Source organism: Pithys albifrons, chromosome 5 (genome assembly GCF_047495875.1).
Source record: "Pithys albifrons albifrons isolate INPA30051 chromosome 5, PitAlb_v1, whole genome shotgun sequence".
In the NCBI taxonomy this organism is placed as follows: Eukaryota; Metazoa; Chordata; class Aves; order Passeriformes; family Thamnophilidae; genus Pithys; species Pithys albifrons.
The window spans coordinates 75,936,317-75,958,978 of NC_092462.1; the positions used below are offsets into that span (position 1 = coordinate 75,936,317).

Consider the following 22,662-nt stretch of genomic DNA (forward strand, 5'->3'; position numbering starts at 1 on the left):
GAAACTGATGAAAAAATATAACAAAAAAGGATAACTGAAAAAAAGACAAGTGAAAAAAACTGGATAACAGAAAAAATGGATTACTAAAAAAAATATAAAAATGGACAATTCTGAAAAAATGGATCACTGAAAAAATGGATAATGCTAAAAAAAGGGATAACTGAAAAAAGGATAAGTGAAAAGAATGGGTAAGTGGAAAGAATGGATAATTCTGGGAAAAAAGGATAACTCAAGAACAAAAAGGATAAGTGGAAAAAAAAGGGATAAGTGGAAAAAAAAAGGATAAGTAGAAAAAAAAGGATAAGTGGAAAAAAAAGGATAAGTGGAGAAAAAAAGGATAAGTGGAGAAAAAAAGGATAAGTGGAGAAAAAAGGGTAACTGGAAAAAAAAGGATAACTGGAAAAAAAAAGGATAACTGGAAAAAAAAAGGATAACTGGAAAAAAAAGGATAACTGGAAAAAAAAGGATAACTGGAAAAAAAGGATAACTGGGAAAAAAAGGATAACTGGAAAAAAAGGATAAGTGGAAAAAACTGAAAAAAAAAGATAACTGAAAAAAAATGGGTAACTGAAAAAAACAAAATCTCCAGGTAATAAAAAAAAGGATAATTGGGAAAAAATGGCTAACTCTGGAAAAAATGGATAACAAATAAAGGGATAACTGACAAAAAAATGGGTAACTCCAAAAAAACACCAGGTCAGTGAAATCCGTTTCCATCAGTAAGACACTTACTGGGATCCTTTCCTCGATATCCAACTCCTCTTTCTTTGGAGTTTCCCAGGAGGTTCCTTGGACAGGGATGGAGTTGTCACCTCCTGCTGTTGGGAAGTGCCTGGAGATGCTCCCGGAGCTCCGAGGAGATCCCAAACTCCTCCGGCTGCTCCGCCCGGGACTGACGGGAAGAGTCAAACTATCCAGGGAAATTGTCCCAAAATTGTCCAGGATGGTGGGACCAGCAGGAATGCTGAGGTTGAGAGGCTGATTTTCAGGAGCATCCCAATTCCTGTGGTCAGCATTGGCAGAGATTCCATCCTTTGGAAGGAACTGAGCAACACTGGAAGCCAAAACATTTGGATCTGAGCTCTGTCCTGTGTTATCACTTTCTGTGTCTTCACTGCTGGATCCAGGAACAACCTTCTGGATCATGGAGCCTCCCAAATTATTGCCAAATGCTCCTGAAACATGGGATTTTCCTTCTGGAGGCTGCAGTGCCTCCATGGAGTTTGCTGGTGGAAGAATTCCAGCCAGGGATGTGGCCCTGCTGGAAACATTCACCGCGTGGTCGGACTGGGATCTCCTAAGAGGAGGGACAAGCAGGGAATTTGGAGTTGGGAAATGCAAACTTCCCAGAGAACCTGCCCCTCTGGAGGAAGCAGCAAATCCCTTGGGATCTCTGCTGCTTTTTGGGATGGACACAGCATGGCTTGAGGAACAGGCAATTGCACTGGAGGCTTTTCTTCCAGGAGAAAATCCACGTGGAGTCACGGCAGGAGGAACCTGCTCCGGTTGGCTCATATTCCAAGATCCAACTTTCTCCATGAAACTGAGTGATGGGAGGGACTGGATTCTTCCAGTGTGGGGATATTTCCATCTGAAGGGCTCGGAATGGTCATTGTTTCCCTTTGGAGCACAGTGGGGTGGATGTTGCTTCCCAAGGGACACGGGTGAGTTCCCTGAAATTCCTTCCTTGGAACATGAAGGGGAGGTCGGATGATCCGATTGGATCCCAAGGACACCGAGTCCTTCTGCCTTCCCATTTCTCTTCAGGAATATCCCTGGAGTGGACTGATAGTTGGGATGAGCAAAGGGGAGGGAAAATGAGGCATCACCTGCCAGGTTGAAGGAAGGGGAAATGTCTGTAACTTTATGGCCCCTTTCTATGGAAAAATCCGAAGCCGTTAATTCATTCCCGCTCCCTCCGGGCTCTGCTCCCACCGGAGATTCCTCATTGCAGGGAGCACTTTCCATGCCAACAACTGGTTGTCCAGGTGCACAATCCCTGGTGGTTGTCACAGCAGGGACAAGCTCCCCTTTCCCAAATCCTGCTGCAGGAGGTGGTTGTTTCTGCTGATGATCCGGGAGAGCTCCCTGGAGTTCCTCGGGAACAGCCACAAACCTGGAGCTTCCCGAGTCATTTAACTCCACTCCACGTTCCTTCGACATTCCTGGCTCAGAAGTCTTGGCAGAAGGAACATCTGGAGCATCTGGATTTTTAAACTCATTCCTCCAGCCATCAGATAAATGATTTGACAAATCAAGCTCAGGGACCTTCTGTTCCTTCTCCAGCTCCTCCAGGACTTCTCCCTCACTCCCAACAATTCTTCCCTTTTCCTTTTCCGTCTCCCTTTCATTTTTTTCCAACATTTTAATCAGAGCTGTTTTGCAGGAGGAACTTCCCGAGGATGAGGATTCCTCCTGCCTCAGGAACTCCTTTTCCTTCCCTGAAAGCTCCAGACCAGCAGCTGGAACATCCTGGTCCCTGGAGGAATGTCCACCTTTCCCAGATGTCCTCCAGGCCTGCTCTGGAGGAGCAGCTCCCATTGGGATCTCCTTTGGAGAGCAGTTTCCCAAATCCTGATTTGTCTGGGAAATCGATTCCTCCTCATCATTTTTCCAAGTTTTTGTGGCCTCTTTGCTCCCAAGTTGTCCAGACAAGGAATTCTGGGAAGTGGCAGCTCCAGGATGGGGAGGTTGGGACAAGGTTCCACCAGGAGCACCCAAGGGAGGGGCCGTGTCCGACAGGGATGGAGCTCCAGGGAATTGGGAATGCTCTGAAAGCTCCTGAGATCCTCCAGAAACGTCGGGAATTCCCCTGGAAGAGGCAGGAAAAGGAAGTGAATTTCTGGTTGTGTTTTTTATTCCAATATCCTGATTTTCTGCTGTAATATCAGAGGGAAAGAACAGAAATAAAGCCCTAAATGGCCCAAAACAAGGAAAAAAATGGAAAGGAATAAATATCAAAAATGGCCTAAAATATAAATAGTACAATAAATAAATATTAGAATAAAAATATATATTAAAATACATTAAAAGTATATGGAAAATAGATATAAACCTGAAGAAATGGAAATAAATAATTATCCAAAATGTCCTACAATATAAATATTATAATAAAAATACCACAATAAAAATAGATATTAAAATATATATAAAGTACATATAAAATAGATATAAACAAGAAGAAATGAAAATAATTATCAAAAATATCCTAGAATATAAATATTAGAATAAAAACAGATATTAAAATATATATAAAGTACATATAAAATAGACATAAACAAGAAGAAATTAAAATAATTATCAAAAATGTCCTAGAATATAAATACAAGAATAAAAAATACTAAAATAAAAATATATATTAAAATATATATAAAGTATATGTAAAATTGATACAAATCTGAATAAATGAAAATAAATAATTATCAAAAATGTCCTAGACTATAAATATTAGAATAAAATAATGTTAGAATAAAAATATATATTAAAATACATATAAAGTATATGGAAAATAGATATAAATTGGAATAAATTGAAAGAAATAAATATCCAAAATGTTCTATTTTATAATAAATATTAAAATAAATATATATTAAAATATATACAAAGTATATGTGAAATGTATATAAATCTGAATAAATTGAAAGAAATAAATATGCAGAATGTCCTGTATTATAATAAATACTTTAAAAATTTAAAATACATATAAAGTATATGTAAAATGTATATAAATTGGAATGAATGGAAAGAAATATCCAAAATGTCCTATAAAGATTATAATAAAAATATATAAAATATATAAAGTATTTGCAAAATAGATATAAAACTGAATATTAAAAAATTAGTATTAAAATGTCCTAGAATATAAATATTATTAAAATATATAAAAATAAATAAAGTATATATGAAATAGACACACTCCAGAAGAAATAAAAAGGATAAATATCAAAAATGTCCTCTAATATAATAAATATTAGAATAATTGTATATTAAAATATATGTAAAGTGTATGTAAAATGTATATAAATCTGAAGACATTGAAAGAAATCATTATCAAAAATGTCCTATGATACAAATATAATAATAAATAAATAGTATAATAAAAATATATATTAAAACATGCATAAGGTATATGTAAAATAGATATAAACCTGAAGAAATATAAAAAATAAGTATAAAAATGTCCTATATTATAATAAATTAATATTAGAAAAGACATATATTAAAATATAAATATATGTAAAATATATATAAATCTGAATAAATGGGAAGAAATAAATATTAAAAATGTCATATTATATAAATCTTATGATAAATATCTAAGTTATGAATTACATATAAAATTTATATAAACACAAAGAAATATAAAGAAATATCAAGAATGTCCTATAAAATAAATATTAGAATTAATATATGCAGATACATAAAGTAAATATATATATATACATATATATATATAAAGTGCATATATATATAAATAAAGTATATATATAGGAAGTATATGTATATATATATATAAAATAGATATAAACCTGAAGAAATAGAAATGTCAAAAATGTCCTATAAAATAAGTATTATTATAAATATTGTAATAATCCCTGAATCACAGAATCATAGAATTGATTGGATTGGAAGAGACCTCCCAGATCATCAAGTCCAACCCTTGGTCCAACTCCAGCCCCTTTACCAGATCATGGCACTCAGTGCCACGGCCAAGCTCAGCTGAAAAACCTCCAGGGATGGGGAATCCACCCCCTCTCTGGGCAGCCCATTCCAATCCCTGAGCACTCTCTCTGCAAAGAAGTTTTTGCTGCTCTCCAACTTCAATTTCCCCTGGCAGAGCTTGAGCCCATCGTGCCCCCTTGTCCTATTGCTGAGTGTCTGGGAGAAGAGACCAACCCCCACCTGGCCAGAACTGCCCTTCAGGCACTTCCAGACAGTGCTGAGGTCACCTCTGAGCCTCCTCTTCTCCAGGCTGAACACCCCCAGCTCCCTCAGCCTCTCCCCACAGCACTTGTGCTCCACTCCCTTCTCCAGCCTCGTTGCTCTTCTCTTCTCACTTGGGTTGGAAGAGACCTCTGAGATCATCAAGTCCAACCCTTGATCCAACCCCACTGGGATCACTCTGGCACTCTGTGCCCTGGGCTGGTGATCACACTGGGGTTGGATCAAGACATGGTGGATTCTCTGTCCCTGGAGGTGTTTCAGAGGACACTCAGTGCCACATCCAGTCCCTTCTCCAGCCTCCTTGCTCTTCTCTGGCCCCACTCCAGCCCCTCAATCTCTTTCCTCAACTCAGGGGCCCAGAACTGAACACAACACTCAAGGTGTGGCCTCCCCAAGGCAGAGTCCAGGGGAAGGGTCACTGCCCTGGGCCTGCTGGCCACGCTAGTTTGGATCCAGGCCAGGATCCCCTTGGCCTTCTTGGCCACCTGGGCACACTGGTGGCTCCTGTTGAGCTTCCTGTCCCTCAGTCCCCCCAGGTCCCTCTGCCTGGCTGCTCTCCAGCCACTCTGTGCCCAGCCTGGAGCGCTGCAGGGGGTTGTTGTGGCCAAAGGGCAGGACCTGCACTTGGCCTTGTTGAACTCCATCCCATTGCAATCAGCCCATCTCTCCAGTCTCTCCAGATCCCTCTGCAGAGCCCTCCTGCCTTCCAGCAGGTCCACACTCCCTCCCAACTTGGTGTCAGCAGCAAATTTGCTGCTGATGGACTCAATCCCCTCATCTAAATCATCAATAATGATGTTAAACAGGACTGGACCCAACGCAGACCCCTGGGGACACCACTGGTGACCAGCCACCAGCTTATTATAATAAGTATATGCAAATATATATAAAGCACAGGTAGAATGTATCTAAACCTGAAGAAATATAAAGAAATATCCAAAATGTCCTAAAAATATTATCACAATAATGAATGTTACAATAAAAACATATAGAAAAAAGCAAATGTAAAATGAATGTAAACCTCAAGAAATACAAAGAAATATCCAAAATGTACTATAAAATAAATATCATAATATATATTGTAATAATAATAAAAATATAGATAATATCTATCAAAGGTATATGTAAAATATATGGAGGTCTCTGGGAGGTCTCTGGGGGTCTCTGGGGGGTCTCTGGGGGGACTCTCAGGGGTCTCTGGGGGGACTCTCAGGGGTCTCTGGGGGGACTCTCAGGGGTCTCTTAGGGGCCTTTTGGGGTGTCTCAGGGGTCCCTGGGGGATCTCTGGGGGTCTCTCAGGGGTCTCTGGGGATCTCTCAGGGGCCTTTTGGGGTGTCTCAGGGGGTGTCTCAGGGGTCTCTGGGGGGTTTCTTAGGGTCTTTAAGGGGTCTTTGGTGGGTCTCTCAGGGGTCTCTGGGGGTCTTGTGAGGTCTCTGGGGGTGTCTGGGGGTCTCTGGAGGGTCTCTCAGGGGTCCCTCAGGGGGGTCTCTCAGGGGTCTCTCAGGGGGGTCTCTCAGGGGGGTCTCTCAGGGGGGTCTCTCAGGGGGGTCTCTCAGGGGGGTCTCTCAGGGGGGTCTCTCAAGGGTCTCGGGGGGGGTCTCTCAGGGGTCTCGGGGGGGGTCTCTGGAGGGACGCTCAGGGGTCTCTGGGGGTCGCTCAGGGGTCTCTGGGGGTCGCTCAGGGGTCTCTGGGGGTCTCTTGGGGCCCCTTAGAGACCCCAAGAAACACCCCATAGACCCCCAGAGACCCCTGAGACACCCCCGGAGACCCCCCAGGGACCCCTGAGAGACCCTCAGAGACCCCCCAGAGACCTCCCAAGACCCCCAAGAGACACCCAGAGACCCCCAGAGACCTCCCAGAGACCTCCCAGAGACCCCCCAGAGACCTCCCAGAGACCCTCAGAGACCCTCAGAGACCCTCAGAGACCCTCAGAGACCTCCAGAGACCCCCCAAAGACCCCTGAGAGACCACAGAGACCCCCAGAGACCACCCACAGACCCCCCAGAGACCTCCCCAGAGACCCCCCCAGAGACCCCCCCAGAGGTCCCCAGGGGCCCTTTAAATAAAAATACATAATAAAAATAAATATTATAATAATTTTAATTTCTACTCAGCATGTCAATATTTTTCAACCTATTTAGGGTTCAAATATCTTTTACTAAAAGGATGCAATTACTGAAATAAATCAATTTAGTTAATTAGAATAAGCAATATGTGCTCACAGATATCAATTTGCATCTGATTTTATTATAAACCATCAGCTTCATTATATCAATTAATTTTTATATGCTATAAAATAAACCAGGTCTGAGATAAGCACCAAGTTCCTATGAAATCCCAATATTTACCTTGGGGATTCTTGAATTAATATTATTTTATATTAAAAACACCCTAAACCCACAATCAATTTGACTCCATGAAGGAAGAACCCCTAAAATGTGACTATTTAATCCCCAAATTACATTATCATTGTATTATTATCATTAAATTAATATTTAATTACCAAGTTATTAACCAAGCAAACCACATTCTGTTATTTCTGTGATCATCAACCTGCCAATATTTAATGATCAAATTATATTATCACCATCAAATTCTTATCACACTGTTACATTATTTAATTCTAAAATTATTGCCTTATTATGATGTCATCATTTAATGACCCAGATATTATTATGCCATTATTTAATCATTATATTATTATGATACCACTATTGATTCTCAAATTATTATGGCATTAATTATCAAAATATGATGACATTATTTAATTCTCAAATTATTGTGATGCCACTCACTATTTAATGATCACATTATTATGATGTCATTATTTCTCAAATTATTCTGATGTCATTTTATTATTATTATTCCATTATTACTCCATTATTACTCGATTATTATTCCATTATTACTCCATTATTATTCCATTATTACTATTCCATTATTACTATTCCATTATTACTATTCCATTATTATTATTCCATTATTACTATTCCATTATTACTATTCCATTATTACTATTCCATTATTATTCTATTATTATTCCATTATTACTATTCCATTATTACTATTCCATTATTACTATTCCATTATTACTATTCCATTATTACTATTCCATTATTACTATTTCATTATTATTCTATTATTATTCCATTATTACTATTCCATTATTACTATTCCATTATTATTACTCCATTATTACTATTCCATTATTATTAATCCATTATTACTCCATTATTATTATTCCATTATTATTATTCCATTATTATTATTCCATTATTATTATTCCATTATTTCATTATTTCATTATTATTATTCCATTATTATTCCATTATTGCTCCATTATTATTATTCCATTATTATTCCATTATTATTATTCCATTATTATTATTCCATTATTATTATTCCATTATTAATCCATTATTATTCCATTATTATTATTCATTATTATTCCATTATTATTATTCCATTATTATTATTCATTATTATTATTCATTATTATTCATTATTATTATTCCATTATTATTCCATTATTATTATTCATTATTATTATTCATTATTATTATTCATTATTATTCCATTATTATTATTCCATTATCATTATTCCATTATCATTATTCCATTATCATTATTCCATTATCATTATTCCATTATTATTATTCCATTATTATTATTCCATTATTATTATTCCTTATTATTATTCATTATTATTCCATTATTATTATTCATTATTATTCATTATTATTCATTATTATCATTCCATTATTATCATTCCATTATTATTATTCCATTATTATTATTCAATATTATTCATTATTATTATTCATTATTATTATTCCATTATTATTATTCCATTATTATTCCATTATTCTTATCCCATTATTATTCCATTATTTCATCATTAAATTATGATACCATTATTTAATAATTCAATTATTCAATACTATTATTAATATTATACTATTAATACTATTAATAGTATTATTCAACACTATTATTTAATCACTAAATTATGATGCCATTATGTAATCCTCAAATTATTATTACAACATTAATTATCAAAATACACGTCAGAGTTTAATTCTCTAATTATAGTGATGTCATTATTTAAGACTCTAATGATTGTGATGTCATTATTTAAGTCTCAAATTATGCTGCCATTACTTAATTCTCAATTTATTATGATGTCATTATCAAAAATCTATGATGTCATTATTTAATTCTCAAATTATTGTGGCGTCATTGTTTAATCTTCAATTTATTGCGCTGCCATTATTTAATTACTTCTTATGACGTCATTTCTGTGCCCTCCCTGGCACCGCTCCCACCTCAGGGGCTCCAGGTCCGTTCCCGAGGGCAGGGGCAGCGACTCCTCCGGGAAGCTCCGGCTGCGATCCCAGCACGGCACGAGGGGCAGGCACGGGGAGAACCGGCTGTCCTGGAGCTCTGGGGAGGGAACAGGGACAGGACAGCACTCAGAGCCTGCAGCATTCCCACCCAAATCCCATTCCAGCTGCTGGGAAACAATGGGATCCCATCCCTGCTGAACAGACTGTCCTGGAGCTCTGGGGAGGGAACAGCAGTCAGAGCCTACAGGGACAGCATTCCCACCCAAACCCCATTCCACCTGTTGGAAAACCATGGGATTCCATCCCTGCTGAACAGCCTGTCCTGGAGCTCTGGGGAGGGAAAAGGGACAGGACAGCACTCAGAGCCTGCAGCATTCCCATCTAAACCATTCCAACTGCAGGGAAACAATGGGATCCCATCCCTGCTGAACTGGCTGTCCTGGAGCTCTGGGAATTGAACAACAGTCAGAGCCTGCAGGGACAGCATTCCCACCCAAATCCCATTCCACCTGTTGGAAAACCATGGGATTCCATCCCTGCTGAACAGCCTGTCCTGGAGCTCTGGGGAGGGAAAAGGGACAGGACAGCAGCCAGAGCCTGCAGCATTCCCATCTAAACCATTCCAAATGCAGGGAAACAGTGGGATCTCATCCCTGCTGAACTGGCTGTCCTGGAGCTCTGGGAATTGAACAACAGTCAGAGCCTGCAGGGACAGCATTCCCATCCAAACCCCATTCCAACTGCCAGGAAATGATGGGATCCCATCCCTGCTGAACTGACTATGCTGGAGCTCTGGGAATGAACAGGGACAGGACAGCACTCAGAGCCTGCAGCATTCCCACCCAAACCCATTCCAGCTGCAGGGAAAACCATGGGATCCCATCCCTGCTGAACAGCCTGTCCTGGAGCTCTGGAAACAAACAGCAGTCAGAGCCTACAGGGACAGCATTCCCATCTAAACCATTCCAAACACAGGGAAAACCAGGGGATCCCATCCCTGCAGAACCAGCTGACCTGGAGCTCTGGGAAGGGAACAGTCACAGGACAGCACTCACAGCCTGCAGGGACAGCATTCCCACCCAAACACCATTGCAACTGCCAGGAAAATGATGGGATCCCATTCCTTTGGGCAGGAATTTCAGCTTCCTTGTCATGGATCAAACTCAGGTTTCCTCTCACCCATCTCCAAGCATTCCATGGCACTGGCACCTCCAGCTTGGACCTTTTCTGCACATTCCCATCCATTTCCACTCCTGATTCCCACCCACAATGTCCAAAGGGTTCCCACTCCCATCACCCACGACTTTAAAAGCCAAGAATCCCCAAATCCCTTTCCCAGTCTCCTCTGGGGCAATAATTTCAATTATAGCCAAGGTTAAACAGCAAGCTTTGATTCAGGGGGTCAAGATATAAAAATCATATATAATTAAAAATTTAGATTCATTTCAAAACTCATTTAATTCATTTTAGCTTCTATTCTGTATTTCTTTGCTCTTTGGGGTATTTGGTAATTCTTTTTTCCAGTTAATTGTTTAAAAAAACACATGGAAGTGGCTTATACCAAAGATGTGATCTAATGTAATGTAATGTAATATATAATTGTAATATATAAAATATAATTATATAATGATAATTATGTATCATTATTATAATTATATAGAGTTACATACAATAATTATATATTACATAGTTATACATAATTATATAATATATCAATATATCCTATTACAATTATAATTGTGTATAATTATAATATTATATGTTATTATATAATTTTATCATATATTGTTATATTATATAATATATAATATTAAACTATATAATTATATTATGTATAGTATAATTGTATAATATATATTGAATTATATCTCACATATTATAATAATTATAATATATTCTATATTATAGATATTATAGTTATAATTATAATATTATATATATTCTATATATAATGTATACTACATATTATACATTGTATTATATATAATATATAATTATATAATATTGCTATTATAATTATATATAATTATAATATATATTATAATATATAATGTACATATATAATATATAATTAAATATAATATATATACCATATAATATACATTTTATATAATTTATATTATATATAATGTATATTATATATTCTATATAGTTACATATATCTATAATTATATATAATTATAATAGCAATATATTATATATCTTATATATTATATATTACATTGTATCTATTATATATTATATAAATTTTATAATAGATAATATATTATAATAACATATAATATAATATATGGTATTATATATCATATATTATATTATATATTACATATGTATAATATAATTTTATAATATATATAATATTATATATATTATTATAATATATTATAATAATATATTATATTATATATTATATATTATTATTAGATATTTTTATAATATATATTATATATAATATTATATAGTATTATAATATATTGCTATTATAATTGTATATAATTATAGTTATATGTAACTATATAGAATATATAATATATATTATATATAATCTAAATTATATATAATGTATATTATATATATTATATTTAAGGAGGGAAAAGGAGGGAAGGGGAGGGGGGGAAAAGGGGGAAAGAAAGGTGGGAAAAGGGGGAAAGAAAGGGGGAAAAGGGGGAAAGAAAGGGGGAAAAGGGGGAAAGAAAGGGGGAAAAGGGGGAAAGAAAGGGGGGAAAGGGGGGAAAGAAAGGGGGGAAAAGGGGGAAAGAAAGGTGGGAAAAGGGGGAAAGAAAGGTGGGAAAAGGGGGAAAGAAAGGTGGGAAAAGGGGGAAAGAAAGGTGGGAAAAGGGGGAAAGAAAGGTGGGAAAAGGGGGAAAGAAAGGTGGGAAAAGGGGGAAAGAAAGGGGGAAAAGGGGGAAAGAAAGGGGGGAAAGGGGGGAAAGAAAGGGGGGAAAGGGGGGAAAGAAAGGGGGGAAAGGGGGGAAAGAAAGGGGGGAAAAGGGGGAAAGAAAGGTGGGAAAAGGGGGAAAGAAAGGTGGGAAAAGGGGGAAAGAAAGGTGGGAAAAGGGGGAAAGAAAGGTGGGAAAAGGGGGAAAGAAAGGGGGGAAAAGGGGGAAAGAAAGGTGGGAAAAGGGGGAAAGAAAGGGGGGAAAGGGGGGAAAGAAAGGGGGGAAAGGGGGGAAAGAAAGGGGGGAAAGGGGGGAAAGAAAGGTGGGAAAAGGGGGAAAGAAAGGGGGGAAAAGGGGGAAAGAAGGGGGGGAAAAGGGGGAAAGAAAGGGGGGAAAGGGGGGAAAGAAAGGGGGGAAAGGGGGGAAAGAAAGGGGGGAAAAGGGGGAAAGAAAGGGGGGAAAAGGGGGAAAGAAAGGGGGGAAAAGGGGAAAGAAAGGGGGGAAAAGGGGGAAAGAAAGGGGGGAAAAGGGGGAAAGAAAGGGGGGAAAAGGGGGAAAGAAGGGGGGGAAAAGAGGGAAAGAAGGGGGGGAAAAGAGGGAAAGAAGGGGGGGAAAAGGGGGAAAGAAAGGGGGGAAAAGGGGGAAAGAAAGGGGGGAAAAGGGGGAAAGAAAGGGGGGAAAAGGGGGAAAGAAAGGGGGGAAAAGGGGGAAAGAAAGGGGGGAAAAGAGGGAAAGAAAGGGGGGAAAAGGGGGAAAGAAGGGGGGGAAAAGAGGGAAAGAAGGGGGGGAAAAGAGGGAAAGAAGGGGGGGAAAAGAGGGAAAGAAGGGGGGGAAAAGAGGGAAAGAAGGGGGGGAAAAGAGGGAAAGAAGGGGGGGAAAAGAGGGAAAGAAGGGGGGGAAAAGAGGGAAAGAAAGGGGGGAAAAGGGAACATTTCCCCCTCTCAAATCTTGTTTTATATTTAAAACAGTATTAGTGAACAAATAATTTTATTTGGGGGTATCAAATCCTTCCTGTAACTCCCACCCTGATACAATTCATGTCTGCACAACTGGCATCTAATTTTGATTCCTGCTGAAGAGGAAAACAAGCTCTGCTGATTTTCAGCTCCATTTCTTCACTTTGAAAATGAAATTTGAAGCTGAATTGAAAGTCAGGAGTGATCAAAGAAAAGGCTTTTCTACACAATAAAAACTGGGTGTGCTTTGGAAATGAAGAAAAAAAAGGCAGAGAAGGAAGAAAAAATAATGGAAAAAAGCTGCCACCAATAGATTTTGACAAAGTATTTGTTCTAATACACGTAGACATGTATTGATAAAATAAATGTGCACACACACCCCATAAATCACAATTTTTGGCTGATAAATCAATGTATTATATCAAGAAAAATACAAGTACCACTCACCATTCCCATGAGGAAAGTCAAACAGGTGATAAAGTGGCAAAGCTCTCCAAGCAAAGCTTCAAACAGGATTTCTCAGGGCTTGGAGTCCCTGCAAGAGCCTTCTTGGCCCTGTCCTGTGGGAACCTCCAAAAACCCCTAAAAATCCCCATGGATGAGGTTGGCATTTGCCAAACAATAAATGTCTCAGTGTCCAGACCATCCAGTCAGGGCAGAGAATCCCTGGGAGTGTCCAAGGCCAGGTTGGACCAACCTGGGACAGTGGGAGGTGTCCCTGCCCATGGCAGGGGGTGAGATGAGATGACCATTAAGGTCCTTCCAACCCAAACCAATCCAGGATGTTCTGATTCTACTACAAAATGGTATTTGCAGGTTTTATGGCCATAATTCCATAAACACCCCAGGAGGATCAGACAGCTGAAAGATGGAGGAAACATTTCTCCTCACCAGAACCTCCTGGAAGTCAATCCCTTGAGTCCAACCAAGAACTAGGAGGGTGTCTTGGTGACATCTCTGTGCTCGTGGGCACCAGATTTGGGCACTGGGAGCATTTCAGGGCAGTTAAACCAGAACCCAACATGAACCACCAAAGTTCTGCAAACCTGGGGGTCAAATTAGACACTCCTGAGGGCACCAAGGGGACAGAACATCCCTGGGTGCCCATGGAATGTGCCAGGAAGCTGGGATGGACCATCATGGATCCCACAGTTATCTGAACAGCACTGGAAAGTCTTGTACCAATTTTATCAGGAAAACTGCAGTAGGGAAAAACTCCATGTGAGGATGAGGAGGGACTGGAATGGAATTCCTGGAGAAGCTGTGGCTGCCCCAGCCCTGGCAGTTTCCAAGGACAGGTTGGAGCAACCTGGGACAGTGGGAGGCGTCTCTGCCCATGGCAGGGGATGGGATGAGATGATCTTTAAGGTCCTTCCAACCCAAACCAGTCCAGGATGTTCTGATTCTACTATGAAATGGTATTTGCAGGTTTTATGGCCATAATTCCATAAACACCCCAGGAGGATCAGACAGGTGAGACACTGAGGAAACATTTCTCCTCACCAGAACCTCCTGGAAGTCAATCCCTTGAGTGCAATCAAGAACTTGGAGGGTGTCTTGGTGACATCTCTGTGCTCGTGGGCACCAGATTTGGGCACTGGGAGCATTTCAGGGCAGTTAAACCAGAACCAAACATGAACCACCAAAGTTCTGCAAACCTGGGGGATAAATCAGACACTCCTGAGGGCACCAAGGGGACAGAACATCCCTGGGTGCCCATGGAATGTGCCAGGAAGCCGGGATGGACCATCATGGATCCCACAGTTACCTGAACAGCACTGATAAGTCTTGTACCAATTTTATCAGGAAAACTGCAGTAGGGAAAAACTCCATGTGAGGATGAGGAGGGACTGGAATGGAATTCCTGGAGAAGCTGTGGCTGCCCCAGCCCTGGCAGTGTCCAAGGACAGGTTGGAGCAACCTGGGACAGTGGGAGGTGTCCCTGCCCATGGCAGGGGATGGGATCCAACCCAAACCAGTCCAGGATGTTCTGATTCTACTATGAAATGGTATTTGCTGCTTTTATGGCCATAATTCCATAAACACCCCAGGAGGATCAGACAGCTGAAAGGTTGAGGAAACATTTCTCCTCACCAGAACCTCCTGGAAGTCAATCCCTTGAGTGCAACCAAGAACTAGGAGGGTGTCTTGGTGACATCTCTGTGCTCGTGGGCACCAGATTTGGGCACTGGGAGCATTTCAGGGCAGTTAAACCAGAACCCAACATGAACCACCTGGGGGACAAATCAGACACTCCTGAGGGCACCAAGGGGACAGAACATCCCTGGGTGCCCATGGAATGTGCCAGGAAGCTGGGATGGACCATCATGGATCCCACAGTTACCTGAACAGCACTGGAAAGTCTGGTACCAATTTTATCAGGAAAATTGTACAAGAGAAAAACTCCATGTGAGGTTCAGGAGGGACTGGAATGGAATTCCTGAAGAAGCTGTGGCTGCCCCAGCCCTGGGAGTGTCCAAGCCAGGTTGGAGCAACCTGGGCTGGTGAGAGGTGTCCCTGCCCATGGCAGGGGGTGGGATGAGATGGACTTTAAGGTCCTTCCAACCCAAACCAGTCCAGGATGTTCTGATTCTACTATGAAAATATATTTGCTGGTTTTATGGCCATAATTCCATATTTCTAAACACCCCAGGAGGATCAGACAGCTGAGAGATGGAGGAAACATTTCTCCTCACCAGAACCTCCTGGAAGTCAATCCCTTGAGTCCAACCAAGAACTTGGAGGGTGTCTTGGTGACATCTCTGTGCTCGTGGGCACCAGATTTGGGCACTGGGAGCATTTCAGGGCAGTTAAACCAGAACCCAACATGAACCACCTGGGGGTCAAATCAGACACTCCTGAGGGCACCAAGGGGACAGAACATCCCTGGGTGCCCATGGAATGTGCCAGGAAGCTGGGATGGACCATCATGGATCCCACAGTTACCTGAACAGCACTGATAAGTCCTGTTCCAATTTTATCAGGAAAATTGAACTAGGGAAAAACTCCTCCATGTGAGGGTGGGGAGGGACTGGAATGGAATTCCTGGAGAAGCTGTGGCTGCCCCAGCCCTGGCAGTGTCCAAGGACAGGTTGGAGCAACCCGGAACAGGGGGAGGTGTCCCTGCCCATGGCAGGGGAGGGGGAATGAGATGACCATTAAGGTCCTTCCAACCCAAACCAATCCAGGATGTTCTGATTCTACTACAAAATGGTATTTGCAGGTTTTATGGCCATAATTCCATAAACACCCCAGGAGGATCAGACAGCTGAAAGGTTGAGGAAACATTTCTCCTCACCAGAACCTCCTGGAAGTCAATCCCTTGAGTCCAACCAAGAACTTGGAGGGTGTCTTGGTGACAACTCTGTGCTTGTGGGCACCAGATTTGGGCACTGGGAGCATTTCAGGGCAGTTAAACCAGAACCCAACATGAACCACCAAAGTTCTGCAAACCTGGGGGACAAATCAGACACTCCTGAGGGCACCAAGGGGACAGAACATCCCTGGGTGCCCATGGAATGTGCCAGGCAGCTGGGATGGACCATCATGGATCCCACAGTTACCTGAACAGCACTGGAAAGTCTTGTACCAATTTTATCAGGAAAATTGTACAACAGAAGAACTCCATGTGAGGGTGAGGAGGGACTGGAATGGAATTCCTGGAGAAGCTGTGGCTACCACAGCCCTGGGAGTGTCCAAGGCCAGGTTGGAGCACTCTGGGGCAGTGGGAGGTGTCCCTGTCCAAGGCAGGGGGTGGCACTGGATGGTCTTTAACATCCCTTGCAACCCAACCAATCCATTTCATCTGGAAAATTCTGATCCAACTCCCAGAGTGGTTTTAGCTGAGGGGAAGCAGCAGGAAAAGCAGGACAAGGCAAATCCAGCCTGTCCCTTGGCATTGGTAGATTTGAGGATTAAATACCCTGCAGAGTGTGCCCTCAGCCTCAGATCCTCCAGGAATTCACTCCCTGCCTTCTCCCAGGAGCATTCCCAGGCTGCTGTGCAGCACAAACCTGCCCCAGGCTGGCAGCTCTCACCTTCCCCAGAGGTTCCCTCTCAGAGGAACCGTGGTGGTGCTCACTGACACCAAGCAGCAGGTGACTGACAAGGCCAGGAGAGGAAAAAAGGGAATAACAAAAGAAAAGGAAGAGAGAGGAAGGTTGAGATTCACTGCAGCCACATTCTCTGTGGAAATCCACCTTGAACCTGCAGAGATGACCTGCACAATCACCTCATGGTGCTCAATAAATGACATTTACCAAGGGCTAGAAACCTAATTTGATTTTTGCTCTGGTTGAGCAACTGAGACCACTGTGTGGGTGTGCCCAAAGCTGGGCATTCTCCACCCTCCATTCATTGCCCACCAACTCTTCCCAATGGCCCATTGGCAGCAGCTGCCCAGGGCACAGCTGAGCCCTCAGACTGGGAGCTGGCTGGGAAAGAAGCCTGCCAGAGGAGCTGGGAGAACTGCCCTGCAGGGAGTCCTTGGCACCTCCACACCCACCTGAGGGCTCAGCTCTGCTCAGGGGCCAGCAACCATTCCAAACTCCCCCCCTGACTGCCAGAGTCAGATCCCCCAGGGTGGAACTCCCTGCCCTGGGGGAGGCACTGGGGGCTCCCACCCAAACCTGAGGGGAGACAATCTTGGGCTTTGGGGACCTCTGGGACCACTCATGGGGTCCAGAGGAGGAGCAGACCCTGGACAGGAGGAGCCCACCACTCTCCCCCAGACTGTGCCATCATCTGCACCAACAGGTTTGTCCCTTCCTTTGCCTTTGGACTCGAGGGAACCACGTGGGGCTCAGCACAGGGGCCACCAAACCTCCCTGTGTTTGTGCCCCAGGGGGTGGGTTACACTGCTGGGGTTGGGGGTTAAACCCAATTTCTCTTTGTACCATTGCATTTATTGTAATATTGTTATTAAATTGTAACTGTGATTTATAATCTCTGTTGTGTTGGGTTCATTTCTCCTGCAGGTTCACCTTTAAACCAGCACAATTTTACACATAAAACACACACACAGCCACCTCTTCCACCTCCCTCAGCTTTTTACCACCTCACAGCACACAACCTTTGTGTTTTTACAGTAACTTAAAATAGAATCACAGAATCAGCTGGGTTGGAAGGGACCTCTGAGATCATCAAGTCCAACCCTTGATCCAACCCCACTGTGCTCACCAGATCATGGCACTCAGTGCCACGGCCAAGCTCAGCTGAAAAACCTTCAGGGATGGGGAATCCACCCCCTCTCTGGGCAGCCCATTCCAATCCCTGAGCACTCTCTCTGCAAAGAAGTTTTTTCTCATCTCCAACTTCAATTTCCCCTGGCAGAGCTTGAGCCCATCATGCCCCCTTGTCCTATTGCTGAGTGCCTGGGAGAAGAGACCAACCCCCACCTGGCCACAACTTCCCTTCAGGCACTTCCAGACAGTGCTGAGGTCACCTCTGAGCCTCCTCTTCTCCAGGCTGAACACCCCCAGCTCCCTCAGCCTCTCCCCACAGCACTTGTGCTCCACTCCCTTCTCCAGCCTCGTTGCTCTTCTCTTCTCACTTGGGTTGGAAGAGACCTCTGAGATCATCAAGTCCAACCCTTGATCCAACCCCACTGGGATCACTCTGGCACTCTGTGCCCTGGGCTGGTGATCCCAGTGGGGTTGGATCAAGACATGGTGGATTCTCTGTCCCTGCAGGTGTTTCAGAGGACACTCAGTGCCACATCCAGTCCCTTCTCCAGCCTCGTTGCTCTTCTCTGGCCCCGCTCCAGACCCTCAATCTCTTCCTTGAACTGAGGGGCCCAGAACTTGTTTTCCTCAGGAGGCAGAAAAGATCCCTGTGAGGTATTTTGGATGCTCAGGATGCTCTGGGGGCTCATTATGCTCAGCCACAGCTCGGGTTGTGCAGGCAGAGGAGCAGGTGCTTCAAACAGCCAGTGACGTCAGTCCATCACTCTTGGAGCATCTTGTGTCAAAACACGGATTTTTCCTGAAGGTCAAAAGCTCCCTCACAGTTGAGTTCACTGAGCAGGCAAAGCTGGGTTTGTGCCTTTCCCTCCCAGCCTGTTGGCAGTTCTGAATGCCACCACCCAACTGCCATTTGGGGGAGGCAAAAGAGGAAAGCAAAACACAAACAAAAGCTCCGTGGCTTTGTCAAGCTGTTCCACAGAGAGGCAGGAGCAGTGTCAGTACAGCTGTCACTGTGACTCTCCCCTCCTGGAGGGGAATTCAAGGTGCTTCTTGAAGGGAAGAAGAAATAAATGATACCAGAGCTGGAATTCTTCCTTCCCTCTCACCTTTTCTGCCCTATCTGGGAATTAAGTGCTTGTATAAAAAGGCTGTAGCTCCTGGCACATCTCTGAGAGGAATAAATAAAACTGCAGCAGAAGAGAGGGAATTCTCTTGCCTTTATAGCACATTAAAATATATATATTTCATATATATCAAAATATATAGAAAATACATAATATCTCTATATATATTTCATATTAAAAAGCTTTGTGTTTTCTCCTTCCATTGGAAACACAAGCCCTGATAAACCTCAAGAGAATTTTATTGACTAAATGGTTTCTACTTCTGTAAATAACAATAATTATGAAAAAATGCTTCCAAATACAATAAATAAAATAATTCTTCACCAAGGATGTAGGGCAGGGATCTACCATGTCCTTCCACTTTCTAACACCTGTCCTGAACCTCAAATTCCCAAACAAAAAGGGGGGTTTTATTCACCATTAACCAACTCCCCCTGATGCACACACAGCTTTTAACTACAAAGACAAGATATCCAAGAATGGGTTTCACTTCATAAAGGAGAGAAACCTCTTGAAAACCATCTCAGAAGTAGTTCCAAATGTACAGCAGCCAGCAATTAATTGATTCTTGCAATTAACTCAGCCACAACAAGCCTGTCTGTCTGTGCTGGTAGGCAAGAATAGGAGCTCACTTCATCTTCCTCAAGTGGGGCATAAAAGACAAAGAAAAGGTTCAGGGCAGAGGTTTTTCAGCACAGAAGAAATGCCAGACTTTCCCTCTGCATGGGCAAATATTGGGAATTTCCAGGAAATTATCTGAAGTTCCTGAGAGACAAAAAGAAGTGCTGGTCTTGCCTTTAATGGTTTTGTATCACACACTGGATTTTGAAGTCCCTTCAGCAGAGGAATTGCAGCTGAACTCATCCCAAATCCTGTCCTGGTGTTCATGGAAATCCAGGAATATTCACCAGCTCAAAACAGAGAACTCCATACAAGAGAATCCCTGAACAATCACAGAATCATGGAATGGGTTGGGTTGGAAGGGACCTTAAAGATCACCCAGTGCCACCCCCTGCCATGGGCAGGGACACCTCCCACTGTCCCAGAGTGCTCCAACCTGTCCTTGGACACTCCCAGGGATGGGGCAGCCACAGCTTCTCCAGGAATTCCATTCCAGTCCCTTCCCAACCTCACAGAGAAGAGTTTATTCCTATTATTTAAGCTACACTGACACTCTGCCCATTAAAAGCCATTATTAAATACTAAATAATATGAGTGTTCTATTGCCAGAAAAATATGGATAATCTGAACAGCCACTGGAGGGGCAGAGAAAACCAGGAACCAAGTGCCTGGAGAGGTGTAAATTCCAGGCATGGAACAGAACCCAACAATGTCATCAGGAGAAATCAAACACAGGATATTTCATGGCAAACTGAAGATGGATTTCAAATAAGAGATGCCCAAACCTGCATGACCCAAAATAATCCACCAGTCACTCTGGAGAGCTGAAGGGAGAAGTTGGTGCATCACTGACAGTGTTAATAGAGCTAAAAACAGGGTATAAAAAGGGATTGTAACAAATTCCCTTGTCCTTGGGTTTAAGGACCAGAAGCAGAAAAGTGCAGCACTGCCCCTGCTTAAGGTCTGAAAATAGTTTCCAGTTCTGAAAGTGACAATAATGCAGAATATGTAGGAAAAAATGCCACTTTTCTGCAGCTACAGCAATGCCCCATCTCAGGAAAAGTGGGGAAATATCCATTTTTTTTAGATATTTTGTAGGTAATTACCACCTTCCCCTTCCCTGTTATGGTAACATCCTACAAGGGCCAATCCCTTGAACTGCACAGTTTGGGGGAAATTCTGTACTAAGACAACATTTAATCTGTAATTCCTCATTTTTTTTCCTCTTACCTTAAAAGAATATATATCCCCATGAGTTAAAGAGAAGTAAAATACAGATGTGTAGCTAAAGAGCAGCAACACTGAACAGATTCCTTTGCAAAGGGCTACTGAAAAACCTTTTAAAACTCTATTTGAAGATTACTCTGACTATAAAGTAACTCTTTAAGAAGCAGTTTGAAGATCTGAGACCAGGGAACAAGCCTGAACTCACATTTATCAAACACCTTCTCATGTTATCAATGCAAAGACATCTCCTTTGTTATGGTGTCTAATATTTTGAAATTAATAAAGATTTTTGACTTATGAAGTTTAGGGCCACAGAGAACTATAATCTCACTTACAGAGAACCCAAAAAATGTCCCATTTTACTCAGTTTTACCTGAGTTTTACCCTGTTAGAAGAACCAGGGAAGGCACCCAAACCCCCTGTGGTGGGTTTGGACACTAAAATGACACCAAATGCATTTTGTAAACACAAAAGAAACCAAATCCAGGTGAGGGATTGATTTAAAAGTAAAACAATTACTCAGCAGTTGAGGGATTGATTTAAAAGTAAAACAATTATTCAGCAGTTGAACAAAAGGCCACTTTGGACATACCCAGCAGTGACTCCCGTGCTGGAACTCCAGGGTAACATCTCCCAGATGCTTCTGCTGAAGACAACAGTCCTTCCTCCAGGGTAGGGAATTCTGACAGGTCATTCCTCTCCCAAGCCAGGCCAAGCCTTGTCTCTGAGGCAGCAGTTAAGCAGCTGGAATCCACTTCTGCTGGAAGGTGGAACCAGGGCTCAACTCCCTATGGACAGAGCAGGAGACAAAGTGGTCAAGCAAAAAGGATGTTTTATAAGACTTATTTCCAAAGGAAGCAATGCCTGAGATCTGAAACATCATAATTATTGTCTCTGGGTTGTTTATCTCATACAAATATTCAGTTTATAATATCAAAGAGTTTTGATTCACTAATAAAAGCAAGGCAGTGTCCCAGTGAGCTGCTCAAAGTACAGCACTAACCCTGCTGAAGGTCTGAAAGCTCCTCTGAAATGCTACTGAAGCTCCTCTTCAAGTCAGAGCTTTGCTGCAAGAGCCACAATCTTTGCACAAGGCTCTCAGCATCATTAAACAATGAAATTCTGATCAGCTCAGCCCTCCCAGACCACCTGTGAGCCCCTGGAATTCCCAGAGTAGGTAAACATTTGGCACCTGTCCCAGTTCAGCAGGTGGGACCAGTTTATCCCTGGGTGGGGGTGACCAAAGCTGGGCATTCTCCACCCTCCATTCATTGCCCACCAACTCTTCCCAATGGCCCATTGGCAGCAGCTGCCCAGGGCACAGCTGAGCCCTCAGGCTGGGAGCTGGCTGGGAAAGAAGCCTGGCAGAGGAGCTGGGAGAA

The 22,662-nt window shown here is 42.2% G+C and overlaps 1 protein-coding gene across 1 annotated transcript in view; it reads right to left on the reverse strand.

Moving 5' to 3' along the window:
- Nucleotides 1-622: 622 nt before the first annotated feature.
- The window catches only part of LOC139672663 (uncharacterized), a 36,956-nt gene continuing 14,916 nt past the window's right edge, over nt 623-22,662 (reverse strand). Inside the window, exons 3-6 of the mRNA XM_071557109.1 lie at nt 21,873-22,068; nt 9,270-9,387; nt 733-2,812; nt 623-628 (exon numbers count right to left, since the gene is read on the reverse strand). Coding sequence (XP_071413210.1) covers nt 623-628; nt 733-2,812; nt 9,270-9,387; nt 21,873-22,068 — 2,400 coding nt within the window. The remainder of the gene's footprint in view (nt 629-732; nt 2,813-9,269; nt 9,388-21,872; nt 22,069-22,662) is intronic.